The 17,758-nt window shown below is 36.9% G+C and overlaps 1 protein-coding gene across 12 annotated transcripts in view; it reads right to left on the reverse strand.

Annotated features, from left to right (window-relative positions):
* Positions 1-17,758, reverse strand: part of SNAP91 (synaptosome associated protein 91) — a 128,272-nt gene that overhangs the window by 9,045 nt on the left and 101,469 nt on the right. For 9 of the 12 annotated variants that reach the window (XM_032484528.1, XM_032484529.1, XM_032484535.1 and 6 more), the window contains 4 exons: positions 16,006-16,140; positions 14,312-14,461; positions 10,688-10,718; positions 9,704-9,815 (listed from right to left, as the gene is read on the reverse strand). In XM_032484528.1, the coding sequence (XP_032340419.1) occupies positions 9,704-9,815; positions 10,688-10,718; positions 14,312-14,461; positions 16,006-16,140 (428 nt within the window). The remainder of the gene's footprint in view (positions 1-9,703; positions 9,816-10,687; positions 10,719-14,311; positions 14,462-16,005; positions 16,141-17,758) is intronic. The other 3 variants (XM_032484536.1, XM_032484532.1, XM_032484531.1) reach the window with 1 other exon arrangement.

A 17,758-nucleotide genomic window follows, 5' to 3' on the forward strand; every position in this document is an offset into this window, starting at 1 on the left:
GCTTTGGGGCATTTTAACTGATCTCAGGTCCAGCCATTGTTCTCCAGTTCAGCTATTACCTTGAAAATAACAGCACATATGCCCAATAATAGTACCAGAATATATTTAATTGTTTGTTTTGTCTCCTCTGGGTGGTTGCCTGGCAACACTGACTCAAAAGGCTTGTCTTTGTCTTGCCAAGCTGGGAAGGCACCTATGCTAAAGTTGTTACCTAAAGCCATTTGTGGAAAATAGTTACAGGCATATGTTCCAGTTGTTGCTGTCTGAGGCAATGGGTAACAGTCAGGGCAAATAGCAGACTAAACAAAATGCTCAGAAGGAAAGACTGTAGGAGAATGAGATGCTCTGAGGATTAAGGGTTTGGAAAGCTTAGACATACTCACAAGAATTTAGACAGCCATGCACATGCCTAGGGCTGTGCATATGCTCAGGAAAGACTTGAGATGCCTCTGGCTGACCTTGAGGTTTTAAGCAAGCAGTGGTGATTGCTCAGGCAGAGTTGCAAACTGCCTGGCTGAGTTTGAAGACATGCCTAACACACATTCAGAGCCCCTCTGCAGGGGAGATAATTTTTGGTTCCGGGAGTTTAAGTAACATCTGTCTAGTCATTAGCTGGCCATTTAGCTAATGGAACAGAGGCTTCAATGATCACACATGACAAAAAATAGACTTTACAGAATTAGTTCAGAATGTCATTAAACAAACAACAAAAGTATCAAAACAACAACTAAAAGTAGTCACAACAAACCTTGCGGAGGGGTTTAGAATCTGATTTCCAGAGCTGCCATATTATAATATTCAAAATGTCCAGATTTCAACAAAAAATTATGAGTCATGCAAAGAAACAAGAACAGGAGAAAGATCTCAAATCAATAACCTAAACTTCCACCATGAGGAACCAGAAAAAAGAACTAATTTCAAAGTAAGCAGAAAAAGGAAATAATAAAATTAGAACAGAGATAAATGAAATAGAGAATAAGAAAACAAAAGAAAAAACAAAAGAAACAAAAAGTTGGTTCTTTGAAAAAAAATCAATAAAATTAAGAAACTTTCAGATAGGCACACCAAGAAAGAAAGAGAAACTTAAATAACCAAAATCAGGAAAGGAAGTGAAGATAATACTACCAACCTTATAGAAATAGAAAGAATTATAAGGAAATATTGTAAGAAATTGTATGTTAAAACATTAGATAATCTAGATAAAACGGTCAAAGTCCTAGAAAGATACAAACTACCACAAGTGATTCAAGAAGAAACAGAAAATCTAAATAGATATATAGCAAGTAAAGACACTGAATCACAGAAAAACTTCCATCACAGAAAAGCACAGAACCAGATGGCTTCACAGGTTAATTCTATTAAATGTATAAAGAGAAGAATTAATATCAGTATTTCTCTAGCTTGTCCCCAAAAAAAGGATGGGGGGACGTTTTCTAATCATTCTTTGATGTCAGTATTACCATGATACCAAAGCCAGACCAGAGCATCACAAGAAAAGAAAACTGCAGACCAAATCCTTTACAAACATTGATTCTTAACAAAATACTAGCGTATCAAATCCAGCAGCATATTAAAAGAATTATACACAATGACCAAGAGAGATTTATCCCAGGAATGCAAGGTTAGCTTAATCAATGTAATATGTCATATAAAGAGAATATATGAAAAAAAATGATTATCTCAATAGATGCAGAAAAAGCATCTGACAAAACCCAACATCCTTTCATGATAAAACAACACTAAATAAATGAGGAATAGAAGGGGGATTCCGCAACCTGATAAAGGGCATCTGCAAAGAACCCATGGCTAACATCATACTTAATGTTGAATGACTGAAAGTTTTCTCCCTACACGACAAAGATATACTGGAAGTCCTAGTCAGGGCAATTAGGTAAGAAAAAGAAATATACAGCATCCAGATTAGAAAGGAATAAAATAAAACTATATTTGCAGATGATGTGATCTTATATAGAGAAAATTCGTGAGAATCCACACATACAAAAAACTATCAGAATTAATAAACAACTTTATTAGCAAAGTTGCAGGATATGAAATCATTATACAAAAATCAACGTGGTGTTTACCTTATGCTAGCAATGAACAATAAAAGATGGAATTACAGAAACAATTTAATCTACAAAAGCATAATAATAACATACTTAGAAATAATTTTAGCAGGAGAGTACAAGACTCGTACACTGACAACTATAAAACATTGTTAAAGAAATTAAAGAAGACTTAGATAAATAGAAAGACATCCTCTGTTCATGGATTAAAAGACTTAATATTGTTAAGATAACAGTACTTCCCAATTTGCTTTATAGATTCAGTACAATCCCTACCAAAATTTCAACTACTTCTTTTGGAAAAATAGACAATCTGAACCTACAATTTATATGGGAAAGGAACCCAGAATTGCCAAAACAATATTGAAAAACAAGAAAAAATTTGGAGGACTCACATATTCTGATTTCAGAACTCACTACTAAGCTACATTAATCAAAACACTGTCATACCAGTATAAGGATAGACATATAGATCAACACAACAGAATAAAGATTCTGGAAACAAACCTGTACATCTAGGGTCAACTGATTTTTGAGAAGAATGCCAAGACCAATAAATGAAGAAAAAAAATAGTCTTTTCAACAAATGGTACTGGCAATACAAAGAATTTGGACCGCTGTCTCATACCATACATGAAAATGAGCCTAAAATAGGGCAAAGACCGAATGTAATGGATACAATTATACAACTCTTAAAAAGATATCTAGTTGTAAATCTTTAAGATCTCGGATTAGGCAATGATTTCTTAAATACGACATCAAAAGCACAAGCAACAACAACAAACACAGATAAACTGGAGTTTATCAGAATTAAAAACTTTGTGTATTAAAAGACACTATCAAGAAAAAGAAAAGACAATGCACAGAATGGGAGAAAATATTTGCAAATCACGTATCTGATAAGCTTCTCATCTCCAGAATAATAAAAATCTCTTAGAACGCAACAATAAAAAGATAACCCAATTATAAGATGGACAAAGGTTATAAATAGATATTTCTTGATATACAAATGGCCGATAAGCATGTGTAAAGATTCTCAAGATCATTAGTCGTTAAGGAACTGCATACAGTGCAAGAGTCACACACACAAGCCCTAGCAATTCCATTCCTAGAGAACTGAGGACATACAGTCAAACCAAAACTTGTATACAAATAATAGAAGTATCTTTCATAATAGCCAAAAACTGAAATAATACAAATGTCCACCCATTGATGAATGAATAAACAAAATGTGGTCTATCCAAACAATACAATAGTCAGTCATAAAAAAATGAACATGCTACAACACGGATGGACCTTGAAAACATTATGCTAAGTGAAAGAAGCTGGGCACAAAAGGCTCCGTATTATATGATTCTGTTTATATGAAATATCCAGAGTAGGCAAATCCATGGAGACAGAGTACACTTTTGCATGTCAGGGGATGGGGGGGGGGGGGAATTGGGAAAGACTGTGTTCTTTTATGGGGTGATGGAGATACTCTGGATTTAGATAATGGTGATGGCTTTACAACATCAAAAATGTACTAAAAAATTACTGAATTGTACACTTGGAAATTGTGAAAACAGTGAATTTAACATTAATTTATCTCAAACATTTTTAAAAAGAAAGAAAATACTGAAGGGTAGCAGTGTATGCCACCCCCAAACAGGCTTCTTTGGAACAAGGATTACTTTTGAGCTGACTATTTTGAGAAGCAGCAGATGCAGAAGAAGCTCTGAAAACAGAGTAGAAGGTAAACTTTCGCAAGGGACATTTAGATTTACAAAGGAAACCCCCATTTGTGAGGGTGTTTCCTTCTCTGTACCAGGCAGAGAAGGATGACTGAATCACAAGAGACTCTTATCAATGAAGAAGGCACTGACTTAAACCCACATAACAAATCTTATGTTCACTGACCCTGCTTTTCCTGGTAACCTCCCTATTAACTGGCCACTCCATACCATTCTTTTTTCTGTCTTTAGCCAAAGGTCATATGTAAGCCAGTGGTTTAGACTACATCTTGAAGTTACTCGTTTTCCCCTGGGTATCTCCCATGTGTACATGAGGCATACACATTAATAAACTCCTGTTTTTCTCTTGTTAATATGTGTTTTATTACAGGAGCTAGTCTACTAAGAACTCAGAATGGTAGAGGGAAAGTTACTTTTCCTCCCCTACAAGTGTTATATTTCAGATTCACTCTTTACTCATCATTTCAACAGGACAGGTGGTAGGCTAGGTGAATACATCACCCCAGAATTGTATCATTTATTAAAATTGCATTATTTATCAGAATTGTACCATACAATAATAATTGTATTATTTACAAGAGTTGTGTCATTAGGACTTAAGCGTGTGAAAGAAAGAGGGTTTTTTATCAGCTATCAAAATAAAATGAACTTGTAGATATTCCTGATCAAATAAATGGGTCACGAAATTTAAAGAGTGTAGTCTAAGTTTGTTGTTTTGTTCAAATGGTAGATTAACTCTTAATCATTTACTCCCTCAATATTATTTATCCTAAGGTTTTAAAATTGCTTTCTTTTCCGACACACAGCTAAATGTTTTATCTCTAGGCATCTAAAGATTTGATGTTTTTAGGGGGAGAACTGTGGATTCAGTGGCCTCCTGCAAAATGCACACTTTTCTGAATTGCAAGTACCTTCCTAGTTTGTCTGGTGGAAACTTAACAGGTCTGCTGTGCACTGAAAACAAGGAATGAGTGACCCTGGAAACACGGGGCTCTTGATGGTCGTGGTGATAAAGCCTCACCCGGAGACAGATTTTTAGATCTCACTTGGGTTCTGTGATCTGAAAACTTTTAGAGCGGCACCCCCAAGCAGCGTTTGACAGAGATTTGAAAGAAACTGGGAAAAGTAACCTTAGCTCTCTTCTACCTACAAAAACTTCAAAAAGCAGCACAAGGATTCTCACCCCCACGTCTGCCCCCTTGTCTCCTACTCAAAAGTAAAGGCCTTCAGATGAACAGCGAAACTTTGAAACACTGTTTTGCTACTTCTGAAGCACACGTTTTGGCTGTCTTTCTTCTTTTTCTAGAACATTCTTAGAGAAAGAGACTCAAACATATTTTAAGGAAATAGAAAAATGGAAGAGAGGTTTTATGAGAGAATTGGGTGGATGGAAGCCAAACTGCAAGCAGCTTCTTTGCCCCCTTTCTGTCCCCCTTTAACCTTCAAAGAACCTAATTATAGGAATGTGATCACTAAGCAATTGAAACTAACGCCTGACCTAAGCTTCCCTGAATGCACACCATGCCTTGGCTAACCCGTTGATTCCTTCCCTAGATAAAAAGAAGCAAAAATAAAGACTTAGGCAGTTAAAGAATAATCAGCTCTCTCTCTGCAATAGCCCCTTAGCAATCCTGCAGGCAGATCGCCGGGCAAGATAAAAGAGTTAGCCAGTCTGCATGCAGTGGAGATGCAAACCCAACCTCCTGGCTCGAGGATTCAGTGAGATCCACGGTGCCCAGCAAATCCCCCTCCCCGACACCTACTTTTTTCCTTTCAAAAACTGTCATGGCTGAGCAGAACCTTCAGAGATGGTCTCTGGACAGGAGTCCACCATCTCCCCACACTGCCGGCTTTTCTGATCAAAGCACCTTTCCTTTCTATTGACACTTGTCTCTTGACTACTGGCTTTTGAGAGGTGAGCAGTTGAACCTGAGTTTGGTGACAAGATGACCTCAGAATGATTTCTTAAGTAAAAGCAAAGCCAGAGCTTTGTTCAGGAAGAAGAGCTTTGCAGTGAATGGAGTGAATGGTAGTGAGTTTATATACCACTAAGTGAGAGCTAATAACGATAACACAACTGCACAGGGCAGCCTTCATACTGTCACCTAAAATGTGAAGTAAATAAACAAAGAACAGATCTACATGTAACTCTTGTCTCCTAATAAATTCTTTCTGTTGTTCTAATTTCTCTTTCCACAGCTGCTGTGGATGCTTCACAAAGCTAGCGCCTACTGTCTTCAACTTTTTTCGGGTTTCAGAACTAACAATGTATTTTTCTGTTTCATAAATGATAATAAGGACTTTGGCGGGGGTGTTAAAAAAAAAATGAGGGCGCTAGTTTCAGTCTCAGAGATGGTTCCTGACAATCAGATAACTGGTGGCCCTGTGCCCTGAAGAAGTAAAACAGCTGTTAATTAAGTATTTGATGCATTCTTAACCATGCATCACCTCAGGGGAGGTGATGGCCAAGGAAGGTCTGCAACTCAATCTTGCTTTTCAAGTACTTCTCCCTTGTTTTGGGGGTAATGGTCTCATTATTTAGCAAAAGGCCCCACATGGAAACCGGGAAGCCAGTGTCTCTGGGTTCATTCACAATAATCCCCAGTTGCGTGGATTCTACTTGAGAATTTTCTTTCTTGTGTTTCTTTCCACCTTAGGCTCTCAAATTTTTTTTTTAAACTACAGCTGATCTGCTAGATACCAGCATTCTCACCATCCTTCCCTCCACTCCCCTCTGCTCCCCTTAGACTTTGCTCTCACCATGACTGTTTTGAAACTAACCTGTTAAAAAAAAAAAAAGTGAAAGCTTTATCCTGCTGATAAGGGCAACATTACTATAGTACAAACATCTTAGGACCAGATATAAGGTCTCACTAATTTTGCACAGAAAAGGACAGAAAATTAGTTCCTTTAACTTGGTGATGAGAATATAAATTGGCAGATTTAATGTCAATATGCAGTATTAGTAGATTTATAAGAGAGAAGCTTTCTCTTTCTTTAGGGATTTTATTTACATTTATTGAATTTCTCTCCCTCTAACCCCAATAAGAGAGTGGCTCGCAAATATATTTACATCTAAGAGTGGAGTGCTCCCTGTTCATGGTCTCAGTGTCTATGTGGACCCCCAGCCACAGGTACATGCTTGGGGCCCCTGGGTACTAATTATGCTTCCTTTCACCCTTAAAGAAGTTGTAGTTTGGGCAATAAATTATATAGCTATCCTGGGCAGAGGTCAATTTAAAAGAGGTATATAGTTTTCTACTGAGCATCCTTTAAAAAATTAAAATGGAACTCCTTATTTTATAGTTAAGTAAAAATGGCCCTCTTTTAAAATAAAAAAAATTTTTTAATTGACATATATTGATTTATAATGTTGTGCTAGTTTTTAGTATACAGTATAGTGATTCTGTAATGCATATATATATTCTTTTTCATTATAGTTTATTACAAGATATTGAATATAGTTCCCTGTGCTATACAACAGGACCCTGTTGTTTATCTATTTTGTATATAGTACTTGTATCTGCTAATCCCAAACTCCTAATTTATCCCTTCCCCTCCTTTCCTCTTTGGTAGCCATAAGTTTGCTTTTTATGTCTGTGAGTCTGTTTCTGTTTTGTAAATAAGTTCATCTGTATCATTTTTTAGATTCCACATATAAGTGATACATGAAATTTATTTTTCTCTGACTTTATTTAGTGTGATCATCTCCAGGTCCATCCATGTTGCTGCAAATGGCATTATTTCATTCATTTTTATGGCCAAGTAGTAATCCATTTTATACACACACACACACACACACACACACGCCATATCTTCTTTATCCAGTCATCTGTTTGTGGACATAGGTTGCTTCTATGTCTTGGCTGTTGTAAATAGTGCTGCTATGAACACTGCATGTATCTTTTCGAATTAGAGTTTCCTCTGGATATATGCCCAGGAATGGGATTGCTGGGTCATATGGTAACTTCGTTTTTAGTTTTGTAAGGAACCTCCATAGTGTTTTTCACAGTGGCTGCACCAAATTACACTCCCACCAACAGTGTAGGAGGGTTCCTTTCTGTCCATATCCTTTCCATACACTGTTTTGTGGACTTTCTAATGATGGCCATTCTGACTAGTGTGAAGTGATACCTCACTGCAGGTTTGATTTGCATTTCTCTGATAATTAGTGATACCAAGCGTCTTTTCACGTGTCTATTGGCCATCTGTTATGTCTCTTTTGGAGAAATGTCTGTTTAGGTCTTCTGCCCCCAAAATGGCCCTTTTGAGCATTATTTTTAAATGATGCAAAGAAGATTTAAATAGATAAATACCTAGATATAATAGGCAATCTTCTCATTGTTATCTGTTAGAAATAACTTCTTAAAATCAAGTTTTCTCAGACTCTGAACTCACCAAAGGCAGAGAATACTAGTCCTTGAATTCTCTCCTCTCTTACCAACACCAGGGGTGGAGCGGGGAGACCAGAGGAAATGGGTTTTGAGAACCCAAGTCTCAGCACAGAATGTATTTTCCCATAGAAACTATGGTATAAACTGTAGTTCAATTACTACTATTAGTACCGTTTAGTGGCAAATTTTGGTTCAAAAGGCCCCTTTCAGATTGGTTTGAGCTTACTTTTATTTATAAAACAGTTATAAAACTGTTTATATATAAAAACATTACTATTTATAGAAGTATTTAAAAGAACATGTGTCCTAAATTCCAAAACTCAGGTATTTAAAAAAACTTCTGGAATATATCATTTTTAATTAAGTCGATCTAAAAACATTTATATTTTAATTCATACTAATTCACTTCTATGCGTATTTGTTTGGCCAGGGTTGGTGGGTGATGGTTAGAAATTAATTCAGGCACCAAGGAGAGGATGGCATTAAGAAAGCCTTAGGGACTGGGTGATTTATACAAGTGAAGATGTAAACAAAGGTGCAATATTACAGGTGAGCCTGGGAAGCAGTAACTAGCCTCATTTTGCTAAATATGGGGGCATTTATAGGAAAACAGTAAATTTTGCCATCCTGGAAATGTGTTTTTTGTGGTGGCAAATTTCCCTAAGTAATAATTAAGTCTTTATTTCCGGCATTATGCTCTTCCATAGAGTGAATGGTGGTATTACTATATTAACAGAAATAGAAATTTAACAAACAGAAATGAAATCTATTTAAATTTGCTAGAAAAGATGGTGGTACTAGTTTCAATTAAAAAAAAAAATGGTGAGTTACAGTTACCAAAGTGGAAAGTGGGGAAGGGATAAATTAGGAGTTTGGGATTAGCAGATACAAACTGCTATATACAAAACAGATAAACAACAAGGTCCTACTGTATAGCACAGGGAACTATATTCAATATCTTTTAATAACTTATAATGAAAAAGAATATATATATGCATATGCATAACTGAATCATTATGCTGTGACCAGAAACTAACATGACACTGTAAATCAACCATACTTCAATAAAAAAATGGTAAGAAGAAATAATAGGGTTTTAAAATGGCATTTCACTTATACAACAGAAAACTGCCCAGTCTTTCTGGTAAGAAAAAAAGCTTTCACTACTTATTAAGACAATCAGGAAAATCTGGGCAAGAAATCTGATAAAAATACAGATCAATGATAGTAAATGTTTTGAAAAATCATTTCCATAATTGTACAACTAAAGAAATAATATCTGAAGAAGCTTTAGTTTGGGAATAAGATAAAAAAAAATAGGTCATAACCTTTATTAAATAGAAAGTAAGTGAAATTTGCATGTTGGCAAATATTGCATCTGGCTTCTATTTCTTTAGTTTGGATAAAAAAGTACAACGCCAGTAGCAAATTTCAGCAAAATGCACCCTGCACTATACACGAAGAAACTGGCAAAGTGCCCGCCCTGCGCTGCCCTCTGGTGGCTACTCACCAAAGGTGCACTTGGTGGAACGCCTGCTGACCAGGTTGCGGGGGCTACTTTCGGCTGCCAGTTGGCTCCCCCAGTCAACTTCTTCTCTCCAGCATTCCACTGAAGATCTCCCCTAAATCAAACAAAAACAAAATAACACACTTATCAGGGAAGAATGGTGTCTAGCTCTTCAGATACTTTTATTTGGAGTCAGAAGCAGTCTGAGTCAGGTGGTAATAAAGAGAACGGATTAAAACTGATGGTGCAGTCTCACAATATTGTAACTAAGAGAGCTTCAGAGCATTTGACAGAAAGTCGATGAGTTTAGACCTTAGGGAAAACAGCAACTTCCTATCACTTCTAATGAAAAAATGTGCCACAAAACTCTACTGAATTCTTCACTGGCTATAAAAAACTCCAAATAAGTATACCATAAATACTGTATACTTGTCCTTTGTTGAATCTGATGCGTCCATGATAGTACTTTCTGGATTCAACAGAAGGTTTCACACAACTTATACCATGACCACCACCTGCTTTATAGTGATTGTAGGATACCATCTATTGTAGATTGCATCCCAACTTCAGAGATGCTGAAATATGCTTCTAAAAAAAAGTATGCACTGTCATTTTTACTCTTTCCTTAAAATTGATCCCCCATGAGAGACTTTCTAAAATCAATGTTAGCCAGGAATATTCTAATGAATCTAGAATTTTAAGCTATTCAAGTATTCAAACCATAATTCCACAGTATTTCTAGATGTAACTTAGTAATTAGGAAACTGAAATAGATTATTCCTTCTCATTGCAGAGCCAACAGTTTGGAGGTTTTAGTAGATTCTAGTAGAATAACAATAAAAACAAAAATTAAGAATGAAATAAAAACCAATTTTGAGGTCACCTAGCCTGAGAATGAGTGATTACTCCAATAAGTACCACGTTTGATAGTCTCAAATAAGAACAAACACACTGTCATAAGAAAACGAGACAATCTCAAAAACTTACTTTTTGGATGCTGTACCAGAAATTCCAAGATCTATAAATGGATAAAAGAAAAAAAAGAATTTAGACCTCTATACTCATCTTAAATGACATGACATTTAAAAGATCAAAGAGGTCTAGCAGCAAGCTGCAATATTGATATGGAGTGTGTAGGTACTTCTCCCTCCTCCACCATTTTGGAATATATTTTAGTTAATAAAATATTTACTTATAGTGAAATTCAATGGGCCTTTCTGTGGGGGAGTGGTACATTTCTATAAATTTTGACAAATACATGGGTTCATTTAATCATCATTACGGTCAGGATACACAACACTTTAATCACTCAAAAATATTGTCTTGCTGCCCTTTGCAATTAAAACTGCCCCTGACTCCTAACCCTGGCAATCACTAATATATTCCCTATAGTTTTGCCTTAACAAAAACATTATATAAATGGAATTATACAGTTTATAATTTTTTTGTGTCTGCTTTCTTTCACTTAGCATAATGTATTTGAGATTCATCTGTGTTCTTTTGCACATCAACAGGTCACTCCTTTTTATTTCTAAGTAGTATTCTATTGAATGGGTTTACCAGTTTGTTTATACACATTCACCCACTGAAGGACATTTGGGTTATTTCTGACACTTTAAAATAATACTCCTATAAAGACACATATACAGGTTTTTGTGAGAACATATGTTTTCATTTCTCTAGAACAAATCCCCAGAAGTGGGCTTACTGAGTCACACAAGTGCAGATTTAACCGTAAGAGTCTGCACGACTTCCGTGCTGACCCCATTCTGTATTCCCACCAGCCAAGTGTGAGAATTCCAGAGGGTGCATTCCCGTGTAAGCGCATAGAAATGTCAGTTCTTTTTTTTTTTCTTTTAAAAATTTTAGTGTTTCTAATGAGTGTATAGTGAGATGAGATTTCTAAAAAAAAATTGATATAATTTATACTTTTAAAGAGTAAAATTCAGTGCAAAAAGTATGTTGACAAGGTTGTGAAGTCATTATCACACTCAAAACATTTTCATCACCCTAAAGGAACCCCTGTGAGGAATCAGCAGTCACTCCCACTCCTTCCTCCCCCAGACCCCTGAGCACTGCTCATCTACTTTCTGTTTCTAAAGATTTTCCTGTTCTGGACATTTCATATAAATATAATCATAAAACATGTGGCTTTTTGTAGTTGGCTTCTTTCACCTAGCAAAATATTTCCAAGGTTCATCTTTTTATGGCTAAATAACTTTATGAGTGTATCACATTTTGTTTTTCTGATCAATAGCTGATGGACATCGCGCTGTTCTCACTTTTTGGCTGTTATACAAAGTTGCAGCTATGAATATTTCTGTGCAAGTCATGTGGATGTATGTTTTCAATCCCCTCGGGCGTATCGCTAGGAGTGGAATTGCTGGGTCACACGGTAACCCTATGTTTAACTTGTGAAGAACCATAAAACTGTCCTCCAAAGTGGCTGCATCATTTTACATCCCTACCCCGCAATGTGTGAGTTCTGGTTTCTGTACATCCCTGACAACATGTTACTATCTTTTTGATGACAGCCTTCCTAGCAAGTGTGAAGTAGCCTGTGACTGTGGTTTTGATCTGCATTTCCCTTATGGTTAATGATGTTCAATATCTTTTCATATGCTTATGGTCCACTTGCGCATCTTTTTTTGAGAAATGTGTATTCAAATCCTTTTCCTATGTTTATTTTATTTTTGCTTATTTTTTTCCTTTTCCAATTTTTAAATTATTTTACTTTTTGTTGTTGAATTGTAAGAATCCTTTATATATTATGGCTAAGTCCCTGATGAGATATATGATTTGACAGTATTTTCTCCTGTGAGTTGTTTTTCACTTTCTTGATGGTATCAACTTGTAACACAAAAGTTTCTGATTTTGATAAATTTTTACTAATTTATTTTTCTTTTCATTGCTTGTATTTTCAGCATTATCTCTAAGAAGCCACTGCCTCATTCAAGGTCATAAAGATTTACACTCAGTTTTTTTTCCTAGGAGTTTTATAGCTTTCCCTTACATAGCTATTTGACTCATTTTGAATTGATTTTTGTGGATAGTATAAGGAAGAGGCCCAACTTCATTCATTGGTATATGGCTATTCAGTTATCCTAACGTAATTTTTTGTTGTTGTTTTTTTGAAAAAGATTGTCTTTTCCCACTTTGAATGGTCCTGGAAGCCTTGAAAAAATTGTTTGACAATGTATATGAGGTTCATTTCTGAGCTCTTTGTTCTATTCCATTGGCCTATCTTTCTATCCTTACACCAATACCATATGTCCTGATTACTGTACTTTGTAGAAGTTCTGATACTGCAAGATGTGATTACTTCAGATTTGTTCTTCTTTATCAAGATTGCTTGGCTACCCCTCTAGTGGGCCAGCTTTCTTCAGCTGAGATAACTGTCCAAGGTGGCTGCCACTGGAGGCTGTGTGCTGGAGACCCTCTCAGCAGCTGGAGGTATACACCATTTATTTCTGAAGGACGATCTGGACAGTATGTTACAGCGTTCAGCAAAAGCAGTTACCACTGCAGACTATCCATCAGTAAGATGAAATTTTAAAGTAGGAAGAGATATTCAAATAACCTCTCCATGGGTGTCATCAAAGCATTTTCATGAATATCCAGACCAAGGATGATGAATGGGAAACAAAAGTATGCCCATAGGATAATGCAGAAGAAAAGAGGTCTGTCTTAGGGATCTGCTAAACTTTTGAGATAGCCTTGAGTAAAATGAAAGGTATCTGCAATGGTAAATCCATTCACCTTAATAAAAAATTGAATTCAAAGTTTTTAAAAAAAAAGGTCAGTCTTTATAATAGCTGCCCTCATCTTCTAAGAGTCTCTCCTTCAGTTACCCAGCTCCAGCCACTCATCTCCTTGAAAAAATGCCAGGCAATCTCTGCCCCAGTGCCTTTGCACTAGCTATCTCCTTTGCCTGCAAATACTCTCCTTCAGATATCCATACGGGTCATTCCTTTACTTTTAAATCTTTGCTCAAATTTTACCTTCTCAGATTTTAGGCCTACTCTTAACTACCACTCTGCAGAACTCACTATCCGTCTTTGCCTGTTCTGTTTTTCCTCCATGGTACTTATGGCTCAACAAACTAGAGAATTTATTTATTTCAAAATGTTTAATGTTTGTCTCTGCCCTTCCCAATCACCACAAGAACAGATATTTATACCTGTTCTGTTCACTGATTTATCTCCAGAGCCTGGAAGAGTGCCTGGTCCTCAATAAATATTTGTTGAATGAATAAGTGAAACTAACTTGGATACTCAACTGGTAAATACAGTGCATTTAAGTTACCTTGTGTTATTTCCAAATGAAATAAAAAATTAAGTACTTACTATACGTAATACATCTGTTTTCATACTTGTATATGCTCCTTATTACACCTTTGATAATTTAGCTTACTGAGAGGCATGGGTACTGCTTGGGAGACAATGCAATAGTGACTGAGTATCTTCCAAGGAACTGTACTGGGTAAAGCACTAAGAATTTCTGTCCACTCCTTGATACCCTGACCTCTAAGTGAACCCAGAAACAATACATATGAAAAAGTAGGGAAAAAAGTTCACATATGATTCAGTTAAAGAAAGCTGTATTACTCACTGCCTACTAAGCTGGCAAGCGATGAGTCAAGATCACTCCCAAGGGCTTTGCTCGCTGCCATTGCGGGACTGGGAGGGACCACTGAGATGGGTGCAGGCTGCCCGGCTGGTGCCATGGTTGGCATCAGAAGATCACCTAGACCATCAAACACTGGAAATCAAATAGACCAGGTTCAGGATAATTTTAAAAGATATGCAGAATTAAAGGGAAACTGTCGTTTGAAAAATTATGGAAACAAGTGAATGTACAATCTTACAAAAGAAGGCATTTAATTCACATGTTTAATGACTAACATCAAGAAAAACATCTCTACATATGTCTACTCATAAAGTATGGAAATACTAATGAACATGAACAAAGACGGAAAAAATAAATGTGTCACGTACAGCAAAGAGCATAGTGTTTGGAATCAGAATTGGGCTCAAATTCAGCTGCACGCCTCACTAGTGTGTGACTCTGAGAAAGTGACTGAGAGTTAGTTTTCTCATCTGTAAATGGGGAGAGCACCACTACTACGTGGATTTCTTGGGAAGATTAAACCAGACAATACATGTCACGCCTTTATTATAATGTTAGCTCTCTACAGGCATTCATTACGTGGTAGTTACAATGCCTGCTTTTATAACAGCTCTTTAATGAGAAAGGAAGGCTGAGTCTGCTAGTTCCTATGAAGTCAGTGCTGGAATAAAATCAGATCGAATGGTCAGAACCTGGTAATAAGTGTCTGAAAAACCGTTGACCACACTGTAGAAGCAAGAGTTTTGATTCTTTTCTCTGATTACAGTATTCCCTTTTGGCTCTAACTTTAAGGGTATATCTACAGTAAACACTATTTTAAGTATTAGGAGTCATGCCATTATTGATGGTTCCTAATCACCATATAGCAAATGACCATGTGTTTAGTTTCTGAAATATAGAAAGACCATTCAAAATGCAGGCTCATAGGATTTGCACAAAAGTTACTGCTAATATCTATGTCAAAAATGTTATGGTTGTTAATTTTTATCAAAAAAACACCTACGCATATCTACCATAAACACCACTATGCAATAAGTCTAAACTGAAAAAAGGACAGCATTCCACTAGGCACTGGCAATGGAAGCAACCAAATTGTCAGGCAGGGGATATATTTAGGGTGTTTCTGAAACACATTTAATTGCCAAAAACTCACCAATTGAAAATTTGTAGTAAGGACCCAGCATGGGAAGAGTAGAATGGAAGAGAATACAAACAAAACGACAGCAGGATGAAAGGTTAAAGGCAGGCAGAGAATACTATTTGTGTCAACTTCATAAAACCGAGGGCCAGGCAAGCTTCAGAGGGCGTAAGCAACAGCAGTGGGAGTGTCCACACACTGAGATAATGCACAAAGATTTAGCACAAAGTATTTGTTTTCCCTTAACCGTCTCCAAACCCTGTGAGTGTAAGCTCATTGCAACAGATGGTGTGCATGCTAAATTAGATTTCCGCTAAAAAATGAAAAACACAGAAAGGGATCATAGGTTATTCTTAAAGCTACCACGATGTATGGAAAATCTTTACTTAAGTTGCAGAGTAAGAGATTTACTGAACAGTTTTAAAACCAGGTCATTACTTAGTATTTGCTTATAAATTTCCAGATATCACACTAACCTTAGGTGGTGTATTTTATAATCAGAACAAATCAAAAGAATGTCTGAAAATCACTGCCTCACCTGACGGATCAAAGGAGCTGCCGCTAGAAGTTGAAGGCGTTGTTCCAAAAGCTGCCTCAAAGTTGGGCTGGAGCAGGTTATTCTGAGCTGGAGTCACTGGTGATGGAGAAGGGGCCATGAAAGAACCCCCAAATCCTGGGGAAAGAATAGTTCCAGTAAAGTATAAGCAGAAACAACTAAAGTTAAGAAAAGGCCATACAAACAGAGTCAGAAAAAGTAACAGAAGACCAAAAAGGAATTGAATGAGTATGGAAGAGAAGTCAATGGAATCCGAGAAGTTCGTTTTTAAAAAGTTTTTCAAGTATCGTGATATCTGTCATTTATTAATGAGAGATTTAAATTGACTGAAATCAGACAGCACACAAGACTATCTACCCTTGTTGAGATAAACCCGGGCAACGTAATCTTCTGCTTTAATGGAGTATATACAGCTGAGGTCTCACTAGAGTTAACAGTCAGACAATTCTTTTCATCATATTTAAATTTTGTTTTTTCAAAACAGTATCAGGTAGCTAGAAAATGCTTAGTTGTACATGTTAGCTCAGTGTAATAACTAAATGCAAATCAGAAAAATATGCACGTACTCTGCCATCAAATCCTCCTTAATGTCTTTCCTACATGTTCTAGTCCCATTGCTGCTACAAGTTGAGGCTCCACCAACCCAGCTCTTAGGATTCTGAAGTAGTCACCCCAGGGGGCTTCCTGCCTCTAATCTGTACCTCCTCCAATCTAGTCTCTACAATGCAGCCAGAGTGATCTTTCTGAGTGAAAAATGCCGACAAAGTTATTTCTCTAAAATCCTTCACTGGCACCCGTAACTTTTAGATTCCTGTAATGCAGATTCTGTTCTACAGCAAACAGTGCCTCTGGCTCTGGCCCCCTCCCCTCCCCATCCCTGCAAACTCGCTTGTAGCCTCGAGACATCACGGTGAGTCCGGAGCCAATTCTGGGAGGGTTTCCTTGCCTTATACTGCCACCCACTGCTGGCAGCCTCAACTCCCCTGGCCCCTCCCGCCCCACCCACCCCCGGGACCCAGGAGTTAGGCGCTCTGTCTCTGCGTCCTCAGCACCTGGTGCATCTCTCTGCCTTACTCCCATCACGCTTTATTCCCACCCCCAAAGCCCCACCCTGGGAATGACTTTCTGGTGTCAGGAACTGTGTCTTTATCTTTTCCAATAATATTCAGCAAAATGCCTAAAACATTGAATTAATGTTTATTGAATGAAGGGCACTTTTGAATACAGAAGGTGAGGAGAAATCAAAGGACTATTACTGTAAGTAACCAAACCTTAAATTAAATATTTATCTTTTGAAGTCTGGAAGTAAGTTTTTTCTCTCAGTCAACAGATAAAAACAGGGGCAGAGCTCACTTGGTATTGCTTCTGTACAAACATATGCAATCTGGGAAGGAAGTGATTTCTTAACAACACATCATATGATGTTCTAGTACCAAAAACGTCTTACTACCAGAAGTCTTTGTTATTCTCAGTTTGGGTGTGTGTGTGTGTGTGTGTGTTGTGTGTGTATGTGTATATTCCTTTCTAAGCTACCCATATCTTTTCTTCTTCACAAACTGCTTGCAAAAAACCATAGAGAATGCTTACAAAAGTCCTTAAGCTTACATTTCATAAAAACCAAGTTATAATTTTGAAAATGACTTCCATTGAAATTCTCCAGTTACTATTTTTCTAACCAGAAAGTCATGCTATCCCTGGAAATTGACAGTGACACAGGTTTAAGCTTTCCTTGTAT

This window comes from Camelus ferus, chromosome 8 (genome assembly GCF_009834535.1).
Source record: "Camelus ferus isolate YT-003-E chromosome 8, BCGSAC_Cfer_1.0, whole genome shotgun sequence".
Taxonomy (NCBI): Eukaryota; Metazoa; Chordata; class Mammalia; order Artiodactyla; family Camelidae; genus Camelus; species Camelus ferus.